This window comes from Haliaeetus albicilla, chromosome 7 (genome assembly GCF_947461875.1).
Source record: "Haliaeetus albicilla chromosome 7, bHalAlb1.1, whole genome shotgun sequence".
Lineage (NCBI taxonomy): Eukaryota > Metazoa > Chordata > Aves > Accipitriformes > Accipitridae > Haliaeetus > Haliaeetus albicilla.
Window position 1 is genome coordinate 1999322 of NC_091489.1, and position 20908 is coordinate 2020229.

General features: G+C 41.2%; 1 protein-coding gene across 1 annotated transcript; it reads left to right on the forward strand.

Annotated features, from left to right (window-relative positions):
• The first annotated feature begins 11356 nt into the window (after nucleotides 1–11356).
• Nucleotides 11357–20662, forward strand: FBXO47 (F-box protein 47). Its single transcript, XM_009918599.2, has 10 exons — nucleotides 11357–11637; nucleotides 12059–12229; nucleotides 14981–15057; nucleotides 15610–15687; nucleotides 16801–16909; nucleotides 17372–17548; nucleotides 18107–18253; nucleotides 18861–19003; nucleotides 19420–19579; nucleotides 20287–20662. Exons 1-10 carry the CDS (start codon nucleotides 11457–11459, stop codon nucleotides 20403–20405), a joined length of 1362 nt encoding a protein of 453 aa, XP_009916901.1. The 5' UTR covers nucleotides 11357–11456; the 3' UTR covers nucleotides 20406–20662.
• Nucleotides 20663–20908: the final 246 nt, after the last annotated feature.

Genomic DNA, 20908 nt, shown 5'->3' on the forward strand with positions numbered 1-20908 from the left:
TATGCAAAAATGCCAGCTCTCCTGAACATTTAGTTTTCATACTGAACAACACCCCAGAAACAGGGGGAAAAATACTTTAGCCATTATGCAAATAAACAAGGGTTTATACCCTGGAAATGCAACTGCAACCTCAGGTAGGTACAAGCAGCATGCTGAACCATAATTAATAGCACTGAAAGCAAGTAGGAAGCAGATTGCTACAAAAGGGCTTGTGGGTGGTGGAATAAAATCTCAAATAGATGCACAGCTCTGAATCTGCATTTTACAAGTGCTGTGGAATTAAGCTTTGGTTACGAGTGGGAGCAGGGAATTAGAGCTCCTGAAGTCCTTACCTGGCTGTGTATTAAATGACTTTATGCCTTGGGTTGCCTCACCTAGAAAGAAAATGGGAATAATTTCCTTTCTCACAAACAAATTGTAAATTTGCTAATATTTGTAAGATACTTACAGATGCTCAGGGGAAAGGTGTTTTCAAGGCAGGGTGGAATTACTTGCTAAGGTGGCTGCAAGCATCATACACATGTCCATCTCAGAAGCTGTTTTTTTCATCTCTTATGCTCACTAAAGCAACTTAGAAATCTTCTTGAGTCAGCTTTAGAGATGAGGAACGGGTGCTGCTGTAGTCAACCTGTCTGACTAGAATACATAAAGCTCACACTTGCCACAGCTGGGGTGGGGGGCAACAGCACTCGCCCAAAGTGGGGCTCGTACAAATCCTGGAACAGGTTTGAGGGAAGCCATGAAGGTGATTATCATGCTGTTTTTTTATTTTCTTCGTGAGACAATTTTATAAGTTTGCATAAAATACATTTCTGGCCCATGGATGCGAGAAACAGATTTTTCTGTTGTTGCAATCAGCAAAAAGAAATGTATTTTCACACACACTTCTCTGACACACCAGCTATTTGCCTTAGCCTTGCTCATCCACCTCTCCCAGGAGGCTGCATCCACCTCCCCATCACCAGAGCTCCACGAAGAGCTAACCGCTGCCTTAAACATCTGTACAATCTGCGGATGAACCTGCTGGGTGCTTGCCAGGACAAAATTCAGCCAGCACCTGCAGCAAGGGCTATCGGTATTTCAGGCAGGTAGTTCCATAGGAAACTTACAGCGCGACTCTTTTCTTTTCATCCCTTAATCAGGCTGAATTATAAAATTACTGATCCAAAGGCTATGCTAAAATTGCAGCGACGATGCCACCCGCACCCGTAGGCAGCTGCCTGCCTCACCGGCCCCTGCAGATGGACTTCCCACCCCGCACGCTTCTGCCAGCCAGGTTTCAAACGGCTCAAGCGATGTTTCTGCCACCACAAATTACTATCTTAAGCTCCGCGCTACTCTCCGAAATGGCAGATAGGGGAAGATTAGAGGGTGGCATCCTGTAGTGTGATAATTATCAGCATGGTTCCCAAAAAAGGCTCGACTAACAGGCTGGATCTAAGGAAGCAGAAAACACCTAAACATTCAGCTACCACGAGAGGATCTCTGCAATAACCTTCATCTCCTCCCACGATTTTCTCAATACAAAAGGATGAGGAAGAACCTGGGAACCCCATTCACATACTGAAAATTTTCCAAAGGCTGGTGTTTATTTTTCTTTTCCTTTTTACACAACAAATCCTGATTGTTTAGCAAGTAGGTCAGAACAGGCAGCAATTTTCCTTTCTCTCAGGAAAACTGAGCTAAATTTTGTTGGTCCCCTCCTCAATTTGAACTAAAGTTATAAAAATTGACAGGTGGTTTTGTTATTTATTTTTAAAACCTGACAAAATCTTCAGCATGTGCTGGCAGAATGCATGTAAAGCCCTTTTCCTCTGCACAAAATATATAACCAATAACAATTCAGGATTGCTGTGATAAAGAAAAAAGAAAGCCTTTTATATTTGTTTGTTTGTTTTTTGGTTTTTTTGGTTTGTTTGTTTTTTTTTTCAGTACTGAAAAGAGCGGGTTTGCTATTCTTTTAAGAATAATAGTGGGTTTCATGCTCTGTGACAATCTGCACACAAGTACCTACTGGCTTGCTGGTGCCTGCTCTTGAGGGTTATTTCCATCACTCTGCTTCGCTGTAGAAGAATTTTTAACTCTGCCAGCCTACAGACCTACAGAATAATAAGAAAACCCAGGGTGAGAATTTCTTAACTCCTTCACCCTTTCTAGCTGACGGAGATGGGGATAGCTCGCCGTGCCTGACTGTCCACAAAGAAATTAAGATCTTTGATAGCTCCCACTGTTGGCAAACCAAGTAAGTGATGCCTGGAGGTGTCTGACAGCAACAGAGATGCACGAGTTTGTATGTGAATCTCCAAGAAACAGCCTGTGCGCCATGGGCTTTGTCACTGGGAACACGGGACTGCTCAACACACAGCAGTGAAGAATAAGACAGAAGCTTGAAGCAATCATCAGGTTAATTTCGTTAACATTTATGCTATCCCTCATTATGGCACTTTCTTGATATTTCCATGCCTCTGTTGCAGGCCGGATTATTTTCCCTCCCCAGACAGGACAGCCGCCTTGGCTTCTGCGGAGTTGCTCTGCAACTTTGAAGAGAATTTGCATCCCTATGGAATCAAGGTTTTTCTTGGTGTTTCTTCAAAGGAATAATAGGGCCTACCAATATGCTCAGCCTGAGAAAACTGATAAGATCATAAAGCAGAGTGGTATTGGCTGCAATAACTTCCTATCTGTTATGAAGCTTCCCATGGCTCAAACGGGTAATTATCTCCATGTTGTGCTGACAGGTTCCCATCTGTTTAGGGCTGAACATTGCATCTTAAAAAGAAGCAGAAAGGAAGAGCACCAGTTACACTCTGACAGGTTCACTCAGCTCTTCAGAAAACCAGAGGAACTTGATTTGAGATGCTAATGAATTCTTAGTAATCCACTTCTTTTTTTGTGCTGGTCTCTATTTCTCTGCAAAACTGGAAGGTGGAGAAAAACTGAAGACAGGAAAAATACAAGGAATATTTATAAGGAAGGAGCAGACTGGAAAACCTAGAGACCAGATCCTCAGCTAGGATTTGGCAACTGCAGAGGAACTACTCTGACACGAGGTAAATCTGTAATATCTGATGAAGGATGAACAACATACAAGGGCACAAACCTATATACCACCTTTGCATCCACCCCGCTTCCTTGCCTTGCCTCTTCCAATCTTACATTTTCTCCATCCAAAAGTTTAGTGCTATCGTCAGAGGCAGGGAGCAAGAGCTAGGACTCTGCATTCTGCCTCCGGTATCTTCCAAACAACCTTGAGAAAGTCCCTTGGCTCCCCGTGCTTCAGCGTGTTAAGATAAGGCTTACCTCCTCCACAGGGCACATTACACAGCTCTGTGATTTAATGCACGCAAAGCATTGCAAGATCCTTGGTTGAAAGGCACGGTACGAGGACAGAGCATTGTTAATTTGTCTCAGCCATGATCACTGTCCAAAATGAGATGGAAGAGGCAAGGAGAAAATGGCAAGTCCTGGCTTTAAATCCACTCCTGCCCCACATGCCCCAAACCGAGACACTTATGATCCTAAGAGGAACAAGGACATATGGAAATTCTATGTATTAGTGAAGATCCTGCCGTGGTTTTCTGCAGTCCTAAGTTTCAACAGGATGCCGCTTTGGTTTGATATTGCAGTGAGGACATGGATGATGCAGCATCACAGAACTGCACTGAGGATCAGAGCAGCCAGGCCATGTATTAAACTCAGTCCTTCAGTGCGTGGAATGTATTATAGAATTACCTCTTCATTTTTTTCCCCTGTTTACCTATTTTTTTGTTAAATTTTCCATTATCTTTTTTTTTCTTTTAATTCCTCCAGCTGCATCTCATCCATATTGATGCACAGTTCCACAAGCAAAATAACAATAAAATTGCACTTCTTATTATCAAAATTCTGATCAGCTTCTCAGCAAATCAAACCATTTCTGAGGTCTGGGCCAGGATGGTGGATGTATAGATTCCTGCCCCTTCTTAGCCCTGTGCCATTCATCAGCCCTTCCACACTCTGCTAGCAGTCCTTAAATAGAAGTGCCAGCCAAGGAGGGCATGGTGATTTTATCCCAAGAATTCATTAAGAAGGATGATAAAAACCACTGCCTTAATTCACTCCATATCCCTGCACAACGCATAGCGGAGCCTGTGCTGGATGAGTCAACAATCCCCCACTAATTGTATACTTTTATCATTTTGTAACAAGCCTTAAACTGCTTTCTCCAAGTATAAATGAAAGGCTGCATCTAAGCTCCGTAATAACATCTCAGAGTTTCAATGAAACCTCGGGAGAGAATAAACATTTGGCAAATGAGGAAAATTTTGATTTAAACAGAGCAGGTACTGAAGAAATTTAACTGCCTAAGACTGCATATGAAGTGACACAAAACTTGGAAGCGTTATGTCTTCCTCCTGCGGTTTACTATTATTATTATTATTATAGAATTATTATTATTTCCATTTTGTAATGTTTACAGAGCACTAGATGCTGTTCTTATTAGTGCTGGTCCTAGTGGTGCAATTTTTCCAGTATTCTTTTTTGCCTCCCACATTTGGTGTTTTCTTTTAATGCCCCAGCTCAATTCAAGAAACCGCAAAAGAATGCCAGCTTTCTGCTTGTTGCTTAATAGCTTTCTAGTTATTTACTTCTGGCCCTTACGGTGGTAGGGAATATCTGAAGACATGAAGCATGCATATTCTAAAATAAAGGTAAAAAGAACACCTTAAATAAGTAATATATAAGGCCAGTCTGGGGAGGCTGAACGCACTGGCTTGGCAGAGACCTCCTGCCCCCAGAGACTAAAATGCAGTAAGGCTCGCGTGAGCAGGATGGAGGGGAGCGAGACACAATCCTTCCCTTGCAATACCAGATGCAATTTGTCCAGGCATGACAGACTGCAGAGCCCCTTCCCTGATCCTGGAGTCATCTGGGCTGGAGGGGGCTTCTCCAGTTCCCCACCCCAATGCACAGAAGCTTCCCTGCTTTTCTGTTAAGGAAGGTATCCTTATCTAACTGCTCTTATTTCCTATTTGCACCTAGCTCTACATTTCAATAGAGGTGCTGCTCCTATCACAGGGCTCTCCCATGATTTTCCTGAAAATCAGGCATGTGATTAATGAAATAATGACTGAAAACTGTGCTGGTTTATTAGCACAAAAGATTTAGATCTTGCCTACACAGCCATTGCAGAGGAATTTAATGACATGCTTAAACACGGCTTCGGTGCATTTATGACTACCTCCTAGCTTCCTGTGGGTTTTAGATGTCTGATGTGCTTGGACTCTCTGGAAAAAATCTCACCAGCAACTGTCTGCTGTCTAAAGCCTAGGTATTTGAAAAGCTGACTCCATTGCGGTCCTGCTCTTGTCACTTAAACATTGCCACCATTTCTGCCACTGACAGTAGCAGAGCACCAGAGACACAGCTGATATTTTTACCAAACTTACATAATGTTGATCACACATTCGGTGTAGGCAGGGCAAAGATAAATTAAGTTCACAAGACAAGGCCACTCATGCATAGAATAAGCAGTTAGCACTCTAGCAGAACCATCACCATAGTTTATAACAACTCAATTGTACTTTTTTCCTTATTAGCCTTCATCCTGTCATCTCAAAACAGTTTACAAACATTGACTAGATTACAGAGCCTCAAATGAAAAAAAAAACAACTGTGACTCATTCAACCAATTTAAAACAAACACAAGATAATACTTCTACCACACAACGCAATTAAATTGCAGAACTCAGTGTCACTGTTGCCATCGTTAATTATGCCAATCATTATGTAGTTAGACGTATTTATGTAGGTCCACCACTGCATATTAAACACGGGAGCCTGGATGTAGCGTCAGACTCGGGAAACCCTTAAACCACTGTCAGGCTCTAGAAAGCAGTACCAGAAGAAAGATACTCCATATCCGCCCCATTTTATTACATTCTTTCCCCAAGCAATGGTATCTGGTAACTACTAGAAACATCGATATTGGCGTAAATGAACAAGTACTGCAGTCTGAAATTCTTTATTCTGGCATTCCTGGAATGCAACTTTCTTGTGGTGGAATACAGAGGTGCAAACCAGCAAAATGACAATGGGGATGAGAATGATAGAATTGCTGAAGGATTTACAGAAGCAGAATGCAATTGCATGAGGAGATATTCAGCCAGGAGCTGCTAGCTATCTCCCAGATGGAAAAAGAAACAGGGACAATGGAAGTCTTTAGGCTCTACCTAGCTGGTGCTGCTCAACTGTATAGTCAGACTACACAGAAACGCCTTGGGGGCACATTATTTTTTGCACACTTGTCTAATTTACCTTTTCAGCAAAACTACTGCAATCATGGTTACAGCGTCATAGCATTCCCACTCTCATTGTCATCAATTTAAGCAGCAGTTACCAGATGATGCCGTACCGTTATATTTGGCGTTGATTTTTGTTTTGTTTCTATTTTATGTTCACTAAGGAAAGTTCTTTCTTCAATAAAGTTCCAGAAAAAAACAAAACAAAACAAACAACTGTCTTTGGGGAAGAGTAACCTACTGGGGAAAAGTCCTTTAAACCAGCTGCAGCCCTCTGCTGCCATCGTATGGGAACTGCCTTCGGAGCAGCAAGAAAACCTCTCCCGAGAGGTTCAGTTACTATCCCCAAGAGAACTAGTTATTTATAGTCAGCTACTTCGGAAGCAGAATTTGTAAAAAGAAATAGTTATTTTAAAAACCAGTTTGTTAGCAAATACGAACTGTTTACTGCTCTAACAAAGAATGGCAGCTTGCCGTAGGTTTCCCGAGATCACAGCACCACGGAACATTATTTTACAGTATAATGCAATAGTGTGTTAACGGCTGCACAGCAATTTGTAACTACTTGTTGCAGCACAGCCTCCGCTAACAGTGTTTGCAGCTGGTATTGTGCCACCTTTTTGTTTTACAATGCCACAGCTTTGCTCCAAGACATATGTTATGGCACACCGACTTAGTGTTGTGACACCTTTCTGCTGCAGTGTAACTAATGTTTACGCAGGTTTCACAGTCCTGTGTAAGCCTGTCCCGCAGCATCGCGTTCCCAGAGACGTGCAGCGAACTTCTGCTCCAACATTAGCAAACGCCGGGGCCCGGCACTGTTGCTCGGGGTCATGTTTTTCCTCAGCAGACTGAAAATGGGGTTTGGCAGGCCTGGTCTCAGGAATAACTTTGCAGGACGCGGGGGCCGTGCTACAACGCAGGCCGACGCCGCAACTGCGACTTGCTCACGGCAGCAACCCGCAGAGAAGACCTACAGCTCCACAGGTGACCCGATGCTCTCCACCCAGAGCGATGCTCCTCGTCGTACCCCCACGCCTGGATGTACGCGCACAGGCCCCGCCGCACCTCACGCTCCTACACCAGCCACCCGCCCCACGGCGAGGCATGGCAACCCCGGCCCCGAGGACACCAAACTGCCCCGGGAGCCCACCTCTCCCGGTCAGGAGGCGGCTGGGGCCGGCTGCCGGCTCCCCCCCAGCTCCGCGCCCCGGTTCACCCCGGTGCCACGGCCGCGCAGCCGCCTCCTTCTGAAATGGAGGCCCGAGGGCCGCCTGTGTTGATTATTCATGAGGGGGCGGGGCTACACCGCGCTCGTGACAGGGGGGCGCTTTCCGCCCCGGTGGACGTTACGGGGAGGGGCGGGGAGGTGATTAAATATTCAAAAGGAGGGCGGGGGACAAGAGGGCGGGAAAGCCGTGCGCGAGGCCCGCCCTTCCCGCTCCCCCCCCCGCCCCGCGCTGAAAGGGTCAGCGGGCGAAAAGGCGGGAAAATAATTATTACAAACAAATTAGCACAAAACTCACGGAGGGGGGGCGGAATTATCAATAATATTAATAAAACACTCGTGTTGCCTGTAGTAATTCCTTCCCTCCCAACACGTACGTGACCGCCATCAGCCCCCATGACAACCACCGCCCTGAAACGGAACTATCTTTTTTTCCGTGTTTGCAAACATTCCTGCTCTTGAGTAAAATACACAAACACAGGTGTGCCTGCCTGTGTGCACCTGTCTACATTACCATGCCCAGGCCCCCCTTTTAACCCCAGTAAGGAGTGACGTTTGACTGAAACCATGCTTTAAAAAAATAAATTTCAAATAATAACAATTTCAAAAATGTATTTTTTGCCCCTCCCCAGGGATATGGGGTATGGTTCTCACCAGAGGCAGAGGGGTGTGCTCACCCCCCCCCCATTCCTCTGCCGCTCCCCTCAGAGGCAGCCTGCACCCCGGCCGGGGATTGTTTGTAGGGAGGGAATTTCTCTGAGGTAAAACAGAGCTCATAAAGCGTTGCCCGTAAGTAGGCATCGACCGCGAGACCTTCTCTATTACCTGTGTGTAGGTTTGGGGGCACAGGTCCCCGTTTTCAGCCCCCTAGCCCCAATTTTGGCGGGCTGCAGGGGAGAGGGGCCGTGGAGGGTGGAGGAGAACACGGCCTAGCCGGTTGTTTGGCCTAAAGGTCTGTCACAGCCCAGCTAAATCCGAACCAAAAGCACAGGTAAAAGGCTAAATATAACCCACTCCCACAAATACTGCAGTCTGACAAGCAAACCCAGCCTAGGGTGAGGAAAAAAAAGCAGGTGCTGGCGTTTCCCCTCTGACTGGGCCCTGAAGGGACGAGCCTGTACCAGCCCTTCCTCACAACAAAAAAAATCCCTGTCGCCATCAGCAGTGGGATCAGGATTCCAAGATTTGCTTTCTACTCATGGTTATTCACCGATTTAGATGCTTATGGGACCGGTTTGCACAACCAATCTGATGTAGAACCTTTAGCATAAATAAAAATATGGTTTTTGTAAACTGTCGGTGTAGGCCAGGGGGTAACGAGTACTAATAACTCCATGGCTACGCTCGGTGCTCTAAGGTTTGTCATCCCTCACTTTAACTCGTACGTTTTTATTTGCGCTGACAAAGAAAAAAGAGAAGATTGCGGGGGGAGGGAGGTGTGGAAAGGAAAAAAAACCTGTCGAGTTAATATTTGAAGCAGTTCATTTTATGCTCTGTGAAGAGGCAGGGAAACGGAAATGTTCCAAGCCAATCTCCAAAGTAAACAACCTTTTGCAATAAACGTTTGCCAAATGCTAACGCAGGGCTCCGAGAAATATCAGGACAAAAGTGCAACCATTAGCAGGAGTTTAGCGACTGCTTAAGGAAAAGAAATATTCTAGAGCGGGTTGAAACTTGATGTTTTCTGCCTTGTAAACAAATTAGCTTATAGCAACAAATAAGATGACCCTTCTTGGCTAATATTATGAGTTTGGCTTGTTAAATATTTAACATTTACCTTTCAATTTTCCAGTCTGGATTAAGCAGTTCTCTAAACAAGTGGTATCCCAGCAGCAGATGGAGATGCACAGACCATTGCCCTGCTCTGGCTGAACTCCCTAAGAAATAAAAAACACATCAAGTCAAAGAGGAAGGAAATGGGAGCATTCAGTAAAGTCTCTAAGCTTTGGCTTTGAAACTGGCTGCTTGTACACATTTTTATTTACATTAATTTTATCTAGCTCTGCTCTAAATTAAAATAGTGGTAGTCAGTTCGACTTCAATCAGATTGAACAGAAACAGACTGAAATTGGCTGAGTACTTCTGAAAACCTCCCCTGTGGCCAAGTATTTTTTTCTTCCATATAACACAATTGCAGACCCAAGGTAAGATTTCCAAAAAACACTTAAAGATGCCATAAATCCTTACAGTACAGTCCTGCTAAAGACAGTAAGGGGAGCAGGAGAGGAAAAGAAAGTATCATAGCATTGCAACTTTATTTCTAAGGTATGAAGCAGAAATATGTATCAGATTTAGCATGTCTTGAACAAAGTTTAGTGGTGCCCTGTTTATAAACAGGAGTGGAGCTGCTTTCTATATTGTACACAAGGAATTTACATTGTCTTGAATCCACAGTTGTGTGTATAAAATTTCCACTGACTTCAGACTTTGCTTTCTTTGCTTCTAGAAGATAAACATTTTTTCATATAACCATATGTTTATTTATAGGTGGTTTCTTGATTGTTCTTAAAGGTGTAACATCAATTTTCTGTCTCTTGCCTGAGCAGCGTAAAAGCCTAATGACGCTAATTTTAGCAGCAGTTACATTTGCTCATGAGCCTTGTGAAAGTTTAAACTATAAGCTTCTTTAGCTAGCTAGAATTATACCATACCTAAATTAAAAATGCTTCCAGTAAAGTATAACTTCCTTAAATGTACAATGCAAACTCTATCCAGCACACAGCACAAGTCAGCCAAACCCATTTGTAACACTGTTAATGAAATGCCCCATATTCTTTCAGTTGTCAGTACAAACAGTGCTTCCATTGTGGCCGTGGTAATTCTGCTCAGTGGCATATTAGAGAGGTCTGGCTTGCGTGCTTTCGTAATAAATATGAAGGATGTTTGGAACTTGTTTTCTGTAATTTTTGTAAATTTTTAATCTTTGAAACAATGAGTTCTATTCTCTGAGTGTATTTCCCACTGATGGTAACTGGGATGTTGCACTGCAGCTTGGATGGGTTCCAGTTATATTACTACCAGTGCTGCCAGCTCTTGTAATTATACTGCAGCACTCATTCTCCTTGGCAATTTCCCTGAAGCTTCAACTGCTGGAATCAAGAAATAATGTGAAAAATCTCAGTTAAAAAAAAATTTTAAGAGGTAGTGAGTCACTAACTGTCATTGTTGCCCGACAATGTGAAGTATACCTATTCTAGAGACTCAGAAACCAGAAGGCAAATCAAAAGAACATATTTATTGATCTTTTAAAGCTCATTAATTTTCAGACCCTCATGATTTTGGGAAAGCCTGGGTCACTGAATTTTTTTCACATAGTAATATTGTATAATTTATTTTTATACCACACATATAGTCATTATATAAAATTAAGCCATGTATCAATTTAAATGCTGCAGGGAAAAATGGTTTGAAGCATCACTTCGTTGCTTTTAATCTTTTTTTTTGGTCATACGCAAGCATGTGTATAAGTAGTTATCACTCTACAACAATCAAGTAACATGACAACCATTTCAATAACATCCCTATAACTTTTTCATACTCTGTTGAATAATTAGTGTAACAAGGTAAAAGAATGTTGTTAATTACTGTAGCTTGTACCATCGCATATACTTCCTCAAGAGTTTCCTTTTAGAACTATTTTCCTAACTTTCTGATGTCCCACTCATGTGGTGTCCCCCAGTGCTTTTATCTTTTCCTCCTCTAAGGTCAGCTGAATACTCCATTCTCTGAAACATGGAATTAGAAAATTATTTAGTAAATTGCATGTCATCGCACTAAATTCAAACAAAAAATTATCCTACGCATATGACAAGATTTTCACACTCCAGCACTGTGTCTACAATGAAGTGATTTCCTCTTAGCCTAGTTTTGGGTATAGTATTTTCCTCCACTGAAAACAGGATTTTCATATTTTCTCCCCAGGTTAAATTTATGGGACTAACAGAACAATGACATCCACTCCAGGGACCAGCTACACCTCAATTCCAAACCAGAAATACAGATGCCGTAACCGTCGCTCCAGACAGCGCTGCAACACCTTGGACACAGATTCCCAATCTCTGTCAACACTTGGGTATTTTCAAACCCTTCCATTAGAGATCTTTCAAATGGTATTGAATTATCTTTCAGGTGAGAATCTGATAAGAAAGGTATTACTTCCGATATATGAAAATTACCACAAAAGTTTTCCATTTAGAAAAAAAAAATTATTTAAAATGTTTTAGCTTTTAGCTAGTTGAAATAATTTATGTGACTTATTCTCTGAATTTTCAGCTTTTATGTATGAAGAACCAAATTACCAAAATTTAAATGATAATTACAAACTATTTGAAGTGGTTTCTGCCTATTATGTGTGAAAAGTATTCCTTAGATCTCTTAATTTCTAATTACTACAGTTTGTTGGCAAAGGAGATAAATAGTAATTAAATTTTGTTTTATTTGTAAATATTATTTCTTGGCCTATTTTTGAAGTAAGATAAAGTTATTGACTAGTGATCAGCATTTTTCTTGCAGTAAAGATTTACAAGTATACTGGGTTTTGCTTTTTCAGTGAAGGATATCAGCATGCTGAGCATGGTGTCGAAAACCATCAGCAACCGCCTTGTTAATTACATCTCAACCCCATCAGGAAACCGAAGGCTCTTATTGCAAGACTTTCATAACCTTGAGCTACCTGGCAAGAGAGAAGGATCCTACATTTTAGAGCACTACAAATCTCTAGGTGATCCTTTAATGCAAATGGTAACAATTAGAGGAGAACCAAGCTCAGTTAAAAGGTTTCTTCTGTTATATGCATCGATCGGTAAAATGCTGAGGGTATGGCCCAAATCATTTGTGCAGCTCCCTCGGAAAGTGAAGTTCCTCCCCTTGCCAAATAGCCCACTCAAATACCATTAACTGGCGGGGGGAGGTGGGAGGAGTTACCTGAAATGATTCCAAAACCTCATAGTTATGGAAAAAATAATGTATGTTCTGCCTCCTCTATGTTTATTTTTTCCTATTAAATGGCAAGCAGAGACTGGGCAGAGGATCAGTTCTCAGTAGTAGGTGTTTCCAAATTTAGTTTGTTTGGACACCACCACTGGAAACTGCAGCAGAAACCAAGACACCCAGGCCCCACACTAGCTGAAGGAATTTGGCTGTTCAGACTGCCTTCATGTATCACTTTGGAGTAGCTCACATTCCTCAGTCTGGGAAATGTAGCCGCAGTGCTTAAACCCAGCCTAATTCTAAAGTGACCAACAACAGTTGCCATCAGAAAGACTGCTCCATAGTCTACTTGAGATGTATTGCAGATCACATTCCACTTCTTAGAAAAGAAGTAGGCTTGTCACAAAAATGTTATCACAGTTGTCAGTGACTAGCATTCTCCTTGGCAGCTTTGTGACCGAGATGGGCACGAAGAACACAAGAACACGTCTTCCTCTCGCTCTTAGCTTAAGGGCAACGTGAAAATGCCTGCACTTTTCACTGTCATGGTATACTGTATGCTAACCAAACCTTTTCTGGGTGAAAAGATTCACTTGTTCTTTCTTTCAGCTGCTAAGACCACTTTTAGCATAGTGTAATAGGAATCTAGATCAAAATAACATGGGTTCAGTGGTAATGAGGAGTGCTGTACAGCCTCAAATTCAAAATTGTTTGCTTTTTAACTTTTCTGCTAATTTTTAAAACACATTGATTCTAATTCATTCTAAAGCGTTCTCTCAGAAAAGCAAATTAAATTAAAACATAATTTGATCCATATCTATTTACTATTACCCATCTGATTAAAAAAAGCATTATTTGACAGAGAAATAAAATGATGTCATGGTTAGATGCAGAATTATAAGTATGGTTTGAACTTAAAGTCATTTAGACCAAAGACCTCCTATTGTAAGCAATCCGTCTAGGTTGTGAGGTATCTTAAAATTAGCATTTTATTTTTAAAATGAAGCCTGAAACCCTAAAATTCTTTAAAAAAAAAAAATTAATTTGGGCTTTGTAGTAACGACATACAAAATGGCAACTTGTTATTTAAAGGTAGGTGTGAACCCATCGCTATAGTAGGCCTAATAGTAAAAACATGACATACTCAAAATATGAAGTTCATTGGCAATATCTGTGTCATCAGTGGAAGGCTCAAGAGAACGTTTTTGTTAAGAGGTCAGTTGCAAAATCAATATTTACTTTACAGCAGGAAAGACGACACTCAATGGGAAAAATTCATTCCTGTTCAGAAAGCCTGAACAGGGTCTACATAGTACATAAATCTCACTTAAACTCAGAAGGGTCTGGCTCCACTCAAGTCCATGGTAAAATCTTCCAGTACTTGTAATGGCACAGAATTTCGGTCATTGTTTAAAATGGACTCAAGCTATAAATGGTCGTGGCACTGTCCTTCCACACAAGGGGGATTTTGCCGTGCAAAACCAGGAGCAGTACTTTTTGCTCAACCCTTTTTACTCAACATAATTTTTCCCCACACTGATGGCTGTATTCTGATTTGCAGCTACACAGTCTGAACAGTTTCAACAATTCTTCAGGGAGTTCTCTCCAAAGTCTAACCTAGTCAATAGAAAATTGACTTGACTGAGCTTTGGACCACGTCCAAGGTTGATGAATAAATTATGTCTGTCACGTGGGAATGCTAACACACTTCTAAATATGGAAAGAGTCAATTTAGAACTACAGTAAATGCATGAAGTTATGTATTTTTGCAGAGACTGACAAATCAGGAAAAAAGGTTCCTTTTTTTTTTTCTCCAGAAAAGTACATACTTTTCTGTGGATTTCTTGACTAATTAACAAACGATATATATATTTTATTCTGGTACGTGTTTTTGAAGACCAAGTTGTTAACCCATTTTCTATCAGTAGTGGAGAAAAAAAATGCTGCTTAACAAACAGCTGTTCCACACTATAATGAACTCCAGACTTTGACATCCTAAACACATACCATTTCAGTCCTGTATAGGAAAATAATTTTACCTCTTAGCTATGTTTTACATTAACACAGTTTAGAATATTTTCTTTTCAGAGCATGCGGCTATCTTGAAAAAACTTTGGAAGCTCAGCTTTCCATGATGTAAGGGGAAAACCAGTGTTCCCCAGGGTGCAGTTAAAAGAGGTGCAACAAGTAACATTTATTTCCAATATTTTTAACAGCTGTAATTCTAAAACCAATATAGTAATGTTAATAGGGCTCCAACTGTGACTAACAGGGACTTTAAAACAACACAATAAACAAGTTATGGCATAGGAAACCTACATACTGCCTGACAACATTTCTTTAGTAAAAGATGTCCCTGCTACAAAAGCATACACCCCTTCTCCAAAGCACAGACTACTATTTGCTGCTCTCTTCACCTTGCAGCAGCAGCCATTTTTCACTGGTGTGTGCATGCATATGATGTGAATGCTTAAGCTAATTCAGTAATGTATGTGCCATGTACGTACACTCATAGTCGTGTATGTATTCGTTTTGTTCACAGGATTGTTGCTTAAAAGATGCACACTTCTATTGCCTACAAAAGATAGGCTAAAGTATATACACAAGATTCTCTCAGAAGTAAGTTCCTGTTCCTTTCACTAGTGTTTTGAATTGTCCCTTGCACTTACAATACCATTTCTGTAAGGCAATTTCTAGTTGAATTATGCCTTTTATTGTCCCTTTGCTGGAGTTTATTACTACTGTGTAATTTATTGATTTGAAATCGGTTTCTTTTTAATAACAATAGAAAAGCCTAAGCCAGCATATTGAACACAAGGCTGTCCTACTGAGATTTCATATTCCAAGACCAGTGGTTTTCAACTTTTCTTGTTTGTGGACCACTAGAAATTTTGCAGTGGAAGAGCACAGCTCTTAATAGAAATTTTACTCTCCTGAAAACAGGATTGCTCTTCTTAGAGACCTTTTGCACACCCACTTGACCACAGTTTGGAACTTAATGCTAAGCTATAACATTGGTACTATAACTTGTTTCCTTGTACAGTAAGGGAAGGGAATTCTTCTGAATCTCTCTAATCAGTATGGATGTACACAAGTAGTACAGAGAATTTTCAATCACAGGAATTAGTTTATGGTCAGTTAAGATAAATTACTAGTGTTTTGCACTTGCAGGTTTCCTGTTTTAAACTTAATGGTTGTCCAAGTCCTTTGCATTGTTTAGGATTACAGTGCTATGGGGTATTTTTACAGGTACAGTATCTTTATGGAGAGAAGGCAAGTATCACAAATATAAAAGAAAATTAAGGTATTTTTCTAAATTAATCTGTGTTTTTGCAAGATATTTAGAAGTATAAGATAGTTTTGAGCCTTGGGGTGTAGGGGGGAAGGTATTTATTCACACAGTTCTCTGAATTTCCTTTCTGGTTGTTAAAGTTGCTGATTTGACTCTTGAGAATTCCTTGGTCTGGATTTCACTACCAACCAGCCTGGATTTTGATTAGCGATTTATTTTCTAAGAAGACATGGGAGAAGGGGAGCATTTTATTACACAGCTTCAAATTCACAAACCAAGAGCAGAGGTGGTTTAGTTTAAAAGTAAATGGCTATACACATCATATGCCAGAATATTTCTGTTAGCTTGTGGTAGCTTAAAATTAATTAAAAAAAAAAAAAAAATCAGTGTCAAATGAATTAGTTCAGCAATCCACTGTTTATTTACTGTGATTGCAAATAGGCAGTAAAACACTAAGGGTAGGACCTTTTTAACACTACTTGAGACGTTTCATTGTGAAGTATTAGAATTGCCATAATGGAGGCTTTACTGGAGAGTAACTTTGATTAGAAAAATACAGAAACAAATTCTCTCTTAGAAGAACAGGCATTTTGAGCACATTTTAAATGCATTTAAGTCTTAGAAACTTATGCATACAGGTGTTGTATACATATGCAGCATTAAAGTATTTGATAATACAAAAAATGTGATTATCTTTCTGTGATTAAGAGTTACAGGTAATTATTTGAGCTGGGACAATTGTCTTTGTAGCAAATACTTTCGTGTACTTTCCTGCATAAGGTACAAAAATAAGATCTTGGCCCTGAATGTGGAACATCATTAGCAGCTTTTGATTCTGGGCTGCATTAAGCTTAAGTACAACCTCTGCCATAATGTACAGATAATGGTTTCCCTACACTCATCAGGGAGATGCTGTGCAGGCACCACACTCCAGGTATGACACCTTCCCTCTCTGTTTTTCTGATAAATTGCAGGACAGATTATATTTATCTAATATGAGAAATGGCACTGTGATCTAAATCTATGGCTCAATCTGTTCATTTTTACCCCCTTTCTTTTGTAATCTTCAGATCCTAACAGCAGGCTGGGATGAACTAGAGTGTCACCGAGTTTTTAACTTCCTCTGTGAGCTGAGCAATTTACCCCGTAAAGTACAGACAGTTGTCAGCAGCAAACCGGGTAATCATCAAAGCAGACAAAAGTCCTACAAAATCAAAATGCGCTATCATGGAGAAGTCAGAAAATGGATCTTGATTACCGCAAACAAAATGTGTCTAGAATTGAGAATGTTTTAGCTCAGCTAAGCCTTGTAGCACCAATCCTTTCCTGACTCTCATGTACGTTCTGTTAGCTCCAATATTATGCAGAAAGTGGGCATTCTAAAGCAAATACTTGGCCTTCATATAGATGAATACAGCTTTTTTTTCTTCACCATAGATTCTATGGCCTGAATTAGTGCAACATATCCAGAAGAGCCAGACTCGGGAAGTAACAGCTGAGAATTTAATTAAATCCCCCTAGATGTTCTTGGGCAGCTTTAAGAAAATCCTTCTTTCTCTTCCTATTTAAAAAAAAAAAAAGTGATCATCTGTATTGCATGAGGCTTGATGGATTTATAATATCTACATTCTTTTACCCCAGGAAGTGCCCGAAAGTTAGAGCTGCGAATAAGGTTATACTGTCGTAGCGTCTTATTGAACCACTGGATTCATCGAAGTGATTCTGCATTTTGGTTGACTCGTATTTTAAAGCCATGGCCCATGGTCAATCAAGCTCGCCTGCTGTATATCATCTTTGGGCCAGTGTCCTCTCTTGATGGCGAGTAGTCTGGGGGGTTAATTTTCAAAGTTTGTTCCCTGAGAATGAGATTTCCTTGCAGGATGCAGCATTTCTGAAAGCTGAGCTTTATACAAATAAAATGTAATCATATTGCCTAGAAAAAAAAAATAATTCTGCTTAACCAGACCTCACTAACATGTATATACATATCCATATCTCTCTCTCTCTCTCTCTAAAAAGGTTACAATTCAAATGAAGAAATTGCACCTCTGTTCCTCTATTCTCCCCTGCTTAGGGTAGGCTTAGCTTGAATGCACCTCAAAGAAGCATGTGTTTCCCTGAAGAAAAGCATGCTCTCTCCCTTAATTATTAGACCTGGGTTTCTTTAAATCGCCCTTTGATTCATGCTGCAACTACCACTGTCCCTACTAAAATAACAGATGGACAAAAAAAATCTCACTGTCACAAAGACTTGGTTGTGTTACCTGAATTCCCCTCCTCCAACTTTGCTGTAAGGCCCAGTTTAGCACCTACCTTGTTTAAAAAAAAAAAATTACTTTGTCACTTAATAGCAGTTGTGATTAATATATTACTCAGGACATGTGGTTTGGCAGAAAATGATAGAAGGACCAACAGATGAGACCAGTCTGAAAGGTCTAGCAGATGCAATTAAACTGCTGTATGATACAGAAGCTAGAGAATGGACAGCAGATGATGTTATCAGTCTTGTGGATGAGCTGTCAGGTGTGTTTTTGCCTTTATCACTAATCCATAGGATTATATGCTCATGTCCTCCAAATTTGGTAATAAGTGTGTTTCAGACACACAGGTGCCTTGGGAAACTGACTGCAATATTCCTTGCAGTAGCTGTGGCGTAACTGGAAAAGTCATTACACTTGGAAGCCTGGCAGTAGCTGAGGATGAAAGAAACCCAGCACTGCTTACAAATTCAAGCTGTCTTTCCCCATTGTGAAATATTTTAAGAATCCATGCAGACCTTTAAAATTCAAGTCTTGTCTAGCCATTATTAAGGAAATGTTGTCCAAGCTGTGTAAGCTGAAAACACAGTGTTTGCTCAAGCCAAAATTCTACTGAACAATGTTAATGGCTACACTGAAAGTTAGTTTTGGGTGAGATTATATCACAGAAGCTATCGTGAAGAGCTCTAACTGTACTGCCAGTAAGAATTGCTTATCTGACTTCATTGCTGCAATTGTATTCCAGAGGGTATCCCCTCACAAATTCTGGTTAGCTGTCAAAGCCAACAATTCATAAATTCAAGAATAGTTATTGTTGCACTCCTTTCTTTTTGTTCAAAGATCACTAAAATACTCTCTATTTTATTACAAAGTTGTTCCCCGGGAGTGGCTCATGGAGAACAATGCTCGCCTTCTGATTCTGAGTGGAAACAACATTTGCTTCACTTTCATGGCCAGTAAAGCTGTGAATGGGAGAGCTGTCGAGTTAGCCAGATTCACAGTCTTCCTGGCTTTGGTGAGTACTACTGAACAGAGCAGGCTCGGGCCTTTCATCTCTACCCCCAGATTTGCTTTCTCAGACTTGAAAGCTGTTTCCCCATCTACTCCTACAAACCAGGAGTAAGTCCAGCCAGAGGCATGGTACTCTTCCACCCTCTGGTCCCTGTCCAGCACATCTCTGCAAGCAAGCAAGCCTGTCCTTGAGGAGAAGTACCACTAGCAAAAGGTTGAGAAGTTCCTCTGTTAGCAAGCCAACAACAAGAACAACCTCTATGTCCTCGTAACAAACCCTAATTTTCCAGGCCGTGGCTGCAACCGATTCAGTCATTCATTAGAATCAATTGTTAGTATAATACTAAGATTTAATCTTGCCTTTTATAGCATTGTACTCATCATGAAAGGTGTGTTTCTAATATTTCCTGTGTATGTCAGGTCTGTGAGAAGGACCTGTACTGCATGGACTGGGCAGTAAAAATGATGCAGAAGGTTTGCAAAGTTTTCAGCACTCCAGGGGAGAGAAACAACTTTCTGCAGTGTGTGGAGAATGCCTTCGCTCACATGATCATGGACATGCTACAGGCAGTACTGTCCGGTAAGCCTGTGGCTCGGTGAGCCAGGACGAGCTCTTGAATCAGGGAGCTAGCACTGACCGAGGCATTCAGCAACACAGCATGGCATCACAGCCTGTCCTCCTTCCCTCCCTCACCAGGCAGAAAAATACCGGAGTGCCTGAAGTTTTCTGATAACATAAAATAAACAATCAAGTGTCATAACTGGGAGAGACATTTATTTAAACTCGTCTCTCTTGTCCAAGAGATTCCTAGTGCCATGGATGGTGAAACCAACGGTCTTTTAAAATAGGTCCCACCAGAGCATTGGACCTGAGGTCCTTTTGGGCTGTGTCTAAGCACAGGCTCTGAGCAGCTGCCAGCCAGCCTGTTCAACTCAACAAGCTGCAGTTGCTCCCTGTCCACAGCTTGTCAGCCTTGATAAGGCCTTGAGAGTGATTATGATGGCAAGCTGTAAAGATGAACGGCCTGCTCAGTTAGGACAGATTTTTGTCTTAACGCACAATTGTTCTTGTCTGTCTCTGGACAAGCTGGCGAAGGAATTTTGGAGAGAGTCTCCTGTGTTATTTCACAGCTGTCCTGCCATCAGGTGCAGTAGCTGATGCCTCATAAATCTAAGTGGAGGCTGCTGATTCAGCCTCTGCTGAAAAACTGAATGAGTAAGATTTATCTTCAAAGAAGTAATTTAGTTTCACTAATCATTTAAAAATGTTTTTCTTTGGCCTGGTAGGGGATCGTGATGAAGAGGACAGCAGCTTTTTGAATTTGTTTCACCTCGTAAATGCACAAGCGAACTTCCATAAAGAAATCCTGTACCTGACCATGAGAGAAAACAGCAACACCATTTGATGCTCTGAATTCTACCAACTCTTGCTCTAATCCTGCTGGATTTTTTTTTTTTTAAGAACATTTGCAAAGCAGCGTCCAATTATTTCTTAAATTTCCATTCCAGTAAGAGCTGGAGTGGCAGCAGGAGAAGCTAGTGACATACATGTCAGACCAGCTGAATGAGCTCATGGAACGACTGGGGACCGCTAAGCATTTGCAATGGAGTTCTATGCGTTTTGCTCCTCTGAGGCTGCGTTAAGACACACTGAGGAAGCAGGCTGGGGGCCTCCGTTTGGGAACATGAACCGCATTCTTTTCCCACTGTGCATGTTTGCATACACAATAAAAATGACATGGTTTTCATATTTGATGTGCATACACAAATTGGAGAATGTTATCTTAGTTCAGAACCAAAAACATTTTGATCTTTTAATTTTGTTTTCTCTTGGGAATCGGAGGAGAAAGAGACAGACATAATTAGAGAAGCACAGCTACATTTTTCCAGTTTGCCAGGGTCTCTCTCA

Coding starts and splice junctions, on each gene's coding strand:
- FBXO47 (XM_009918599.2), top strand. CDS start 11,457: ATGACATCCACTCCAGGGACCAGCTACACCTCAATTCCAAACCAGAAA. Junction 11,638..12,058: donor GGTATTGAATTATCTTTCAG/GTGAGAATCTGA, acceptor TTGCTTTTTCAG/TGAAGGATATCAGCATGCTG. Junction 12,230..14,980: donor AGAGCACTACAAATCTCTAG/GTGATCCTTTAA, acceptor TTTTGTTCACAG/GATTGTTGCTTAAAAGATGC.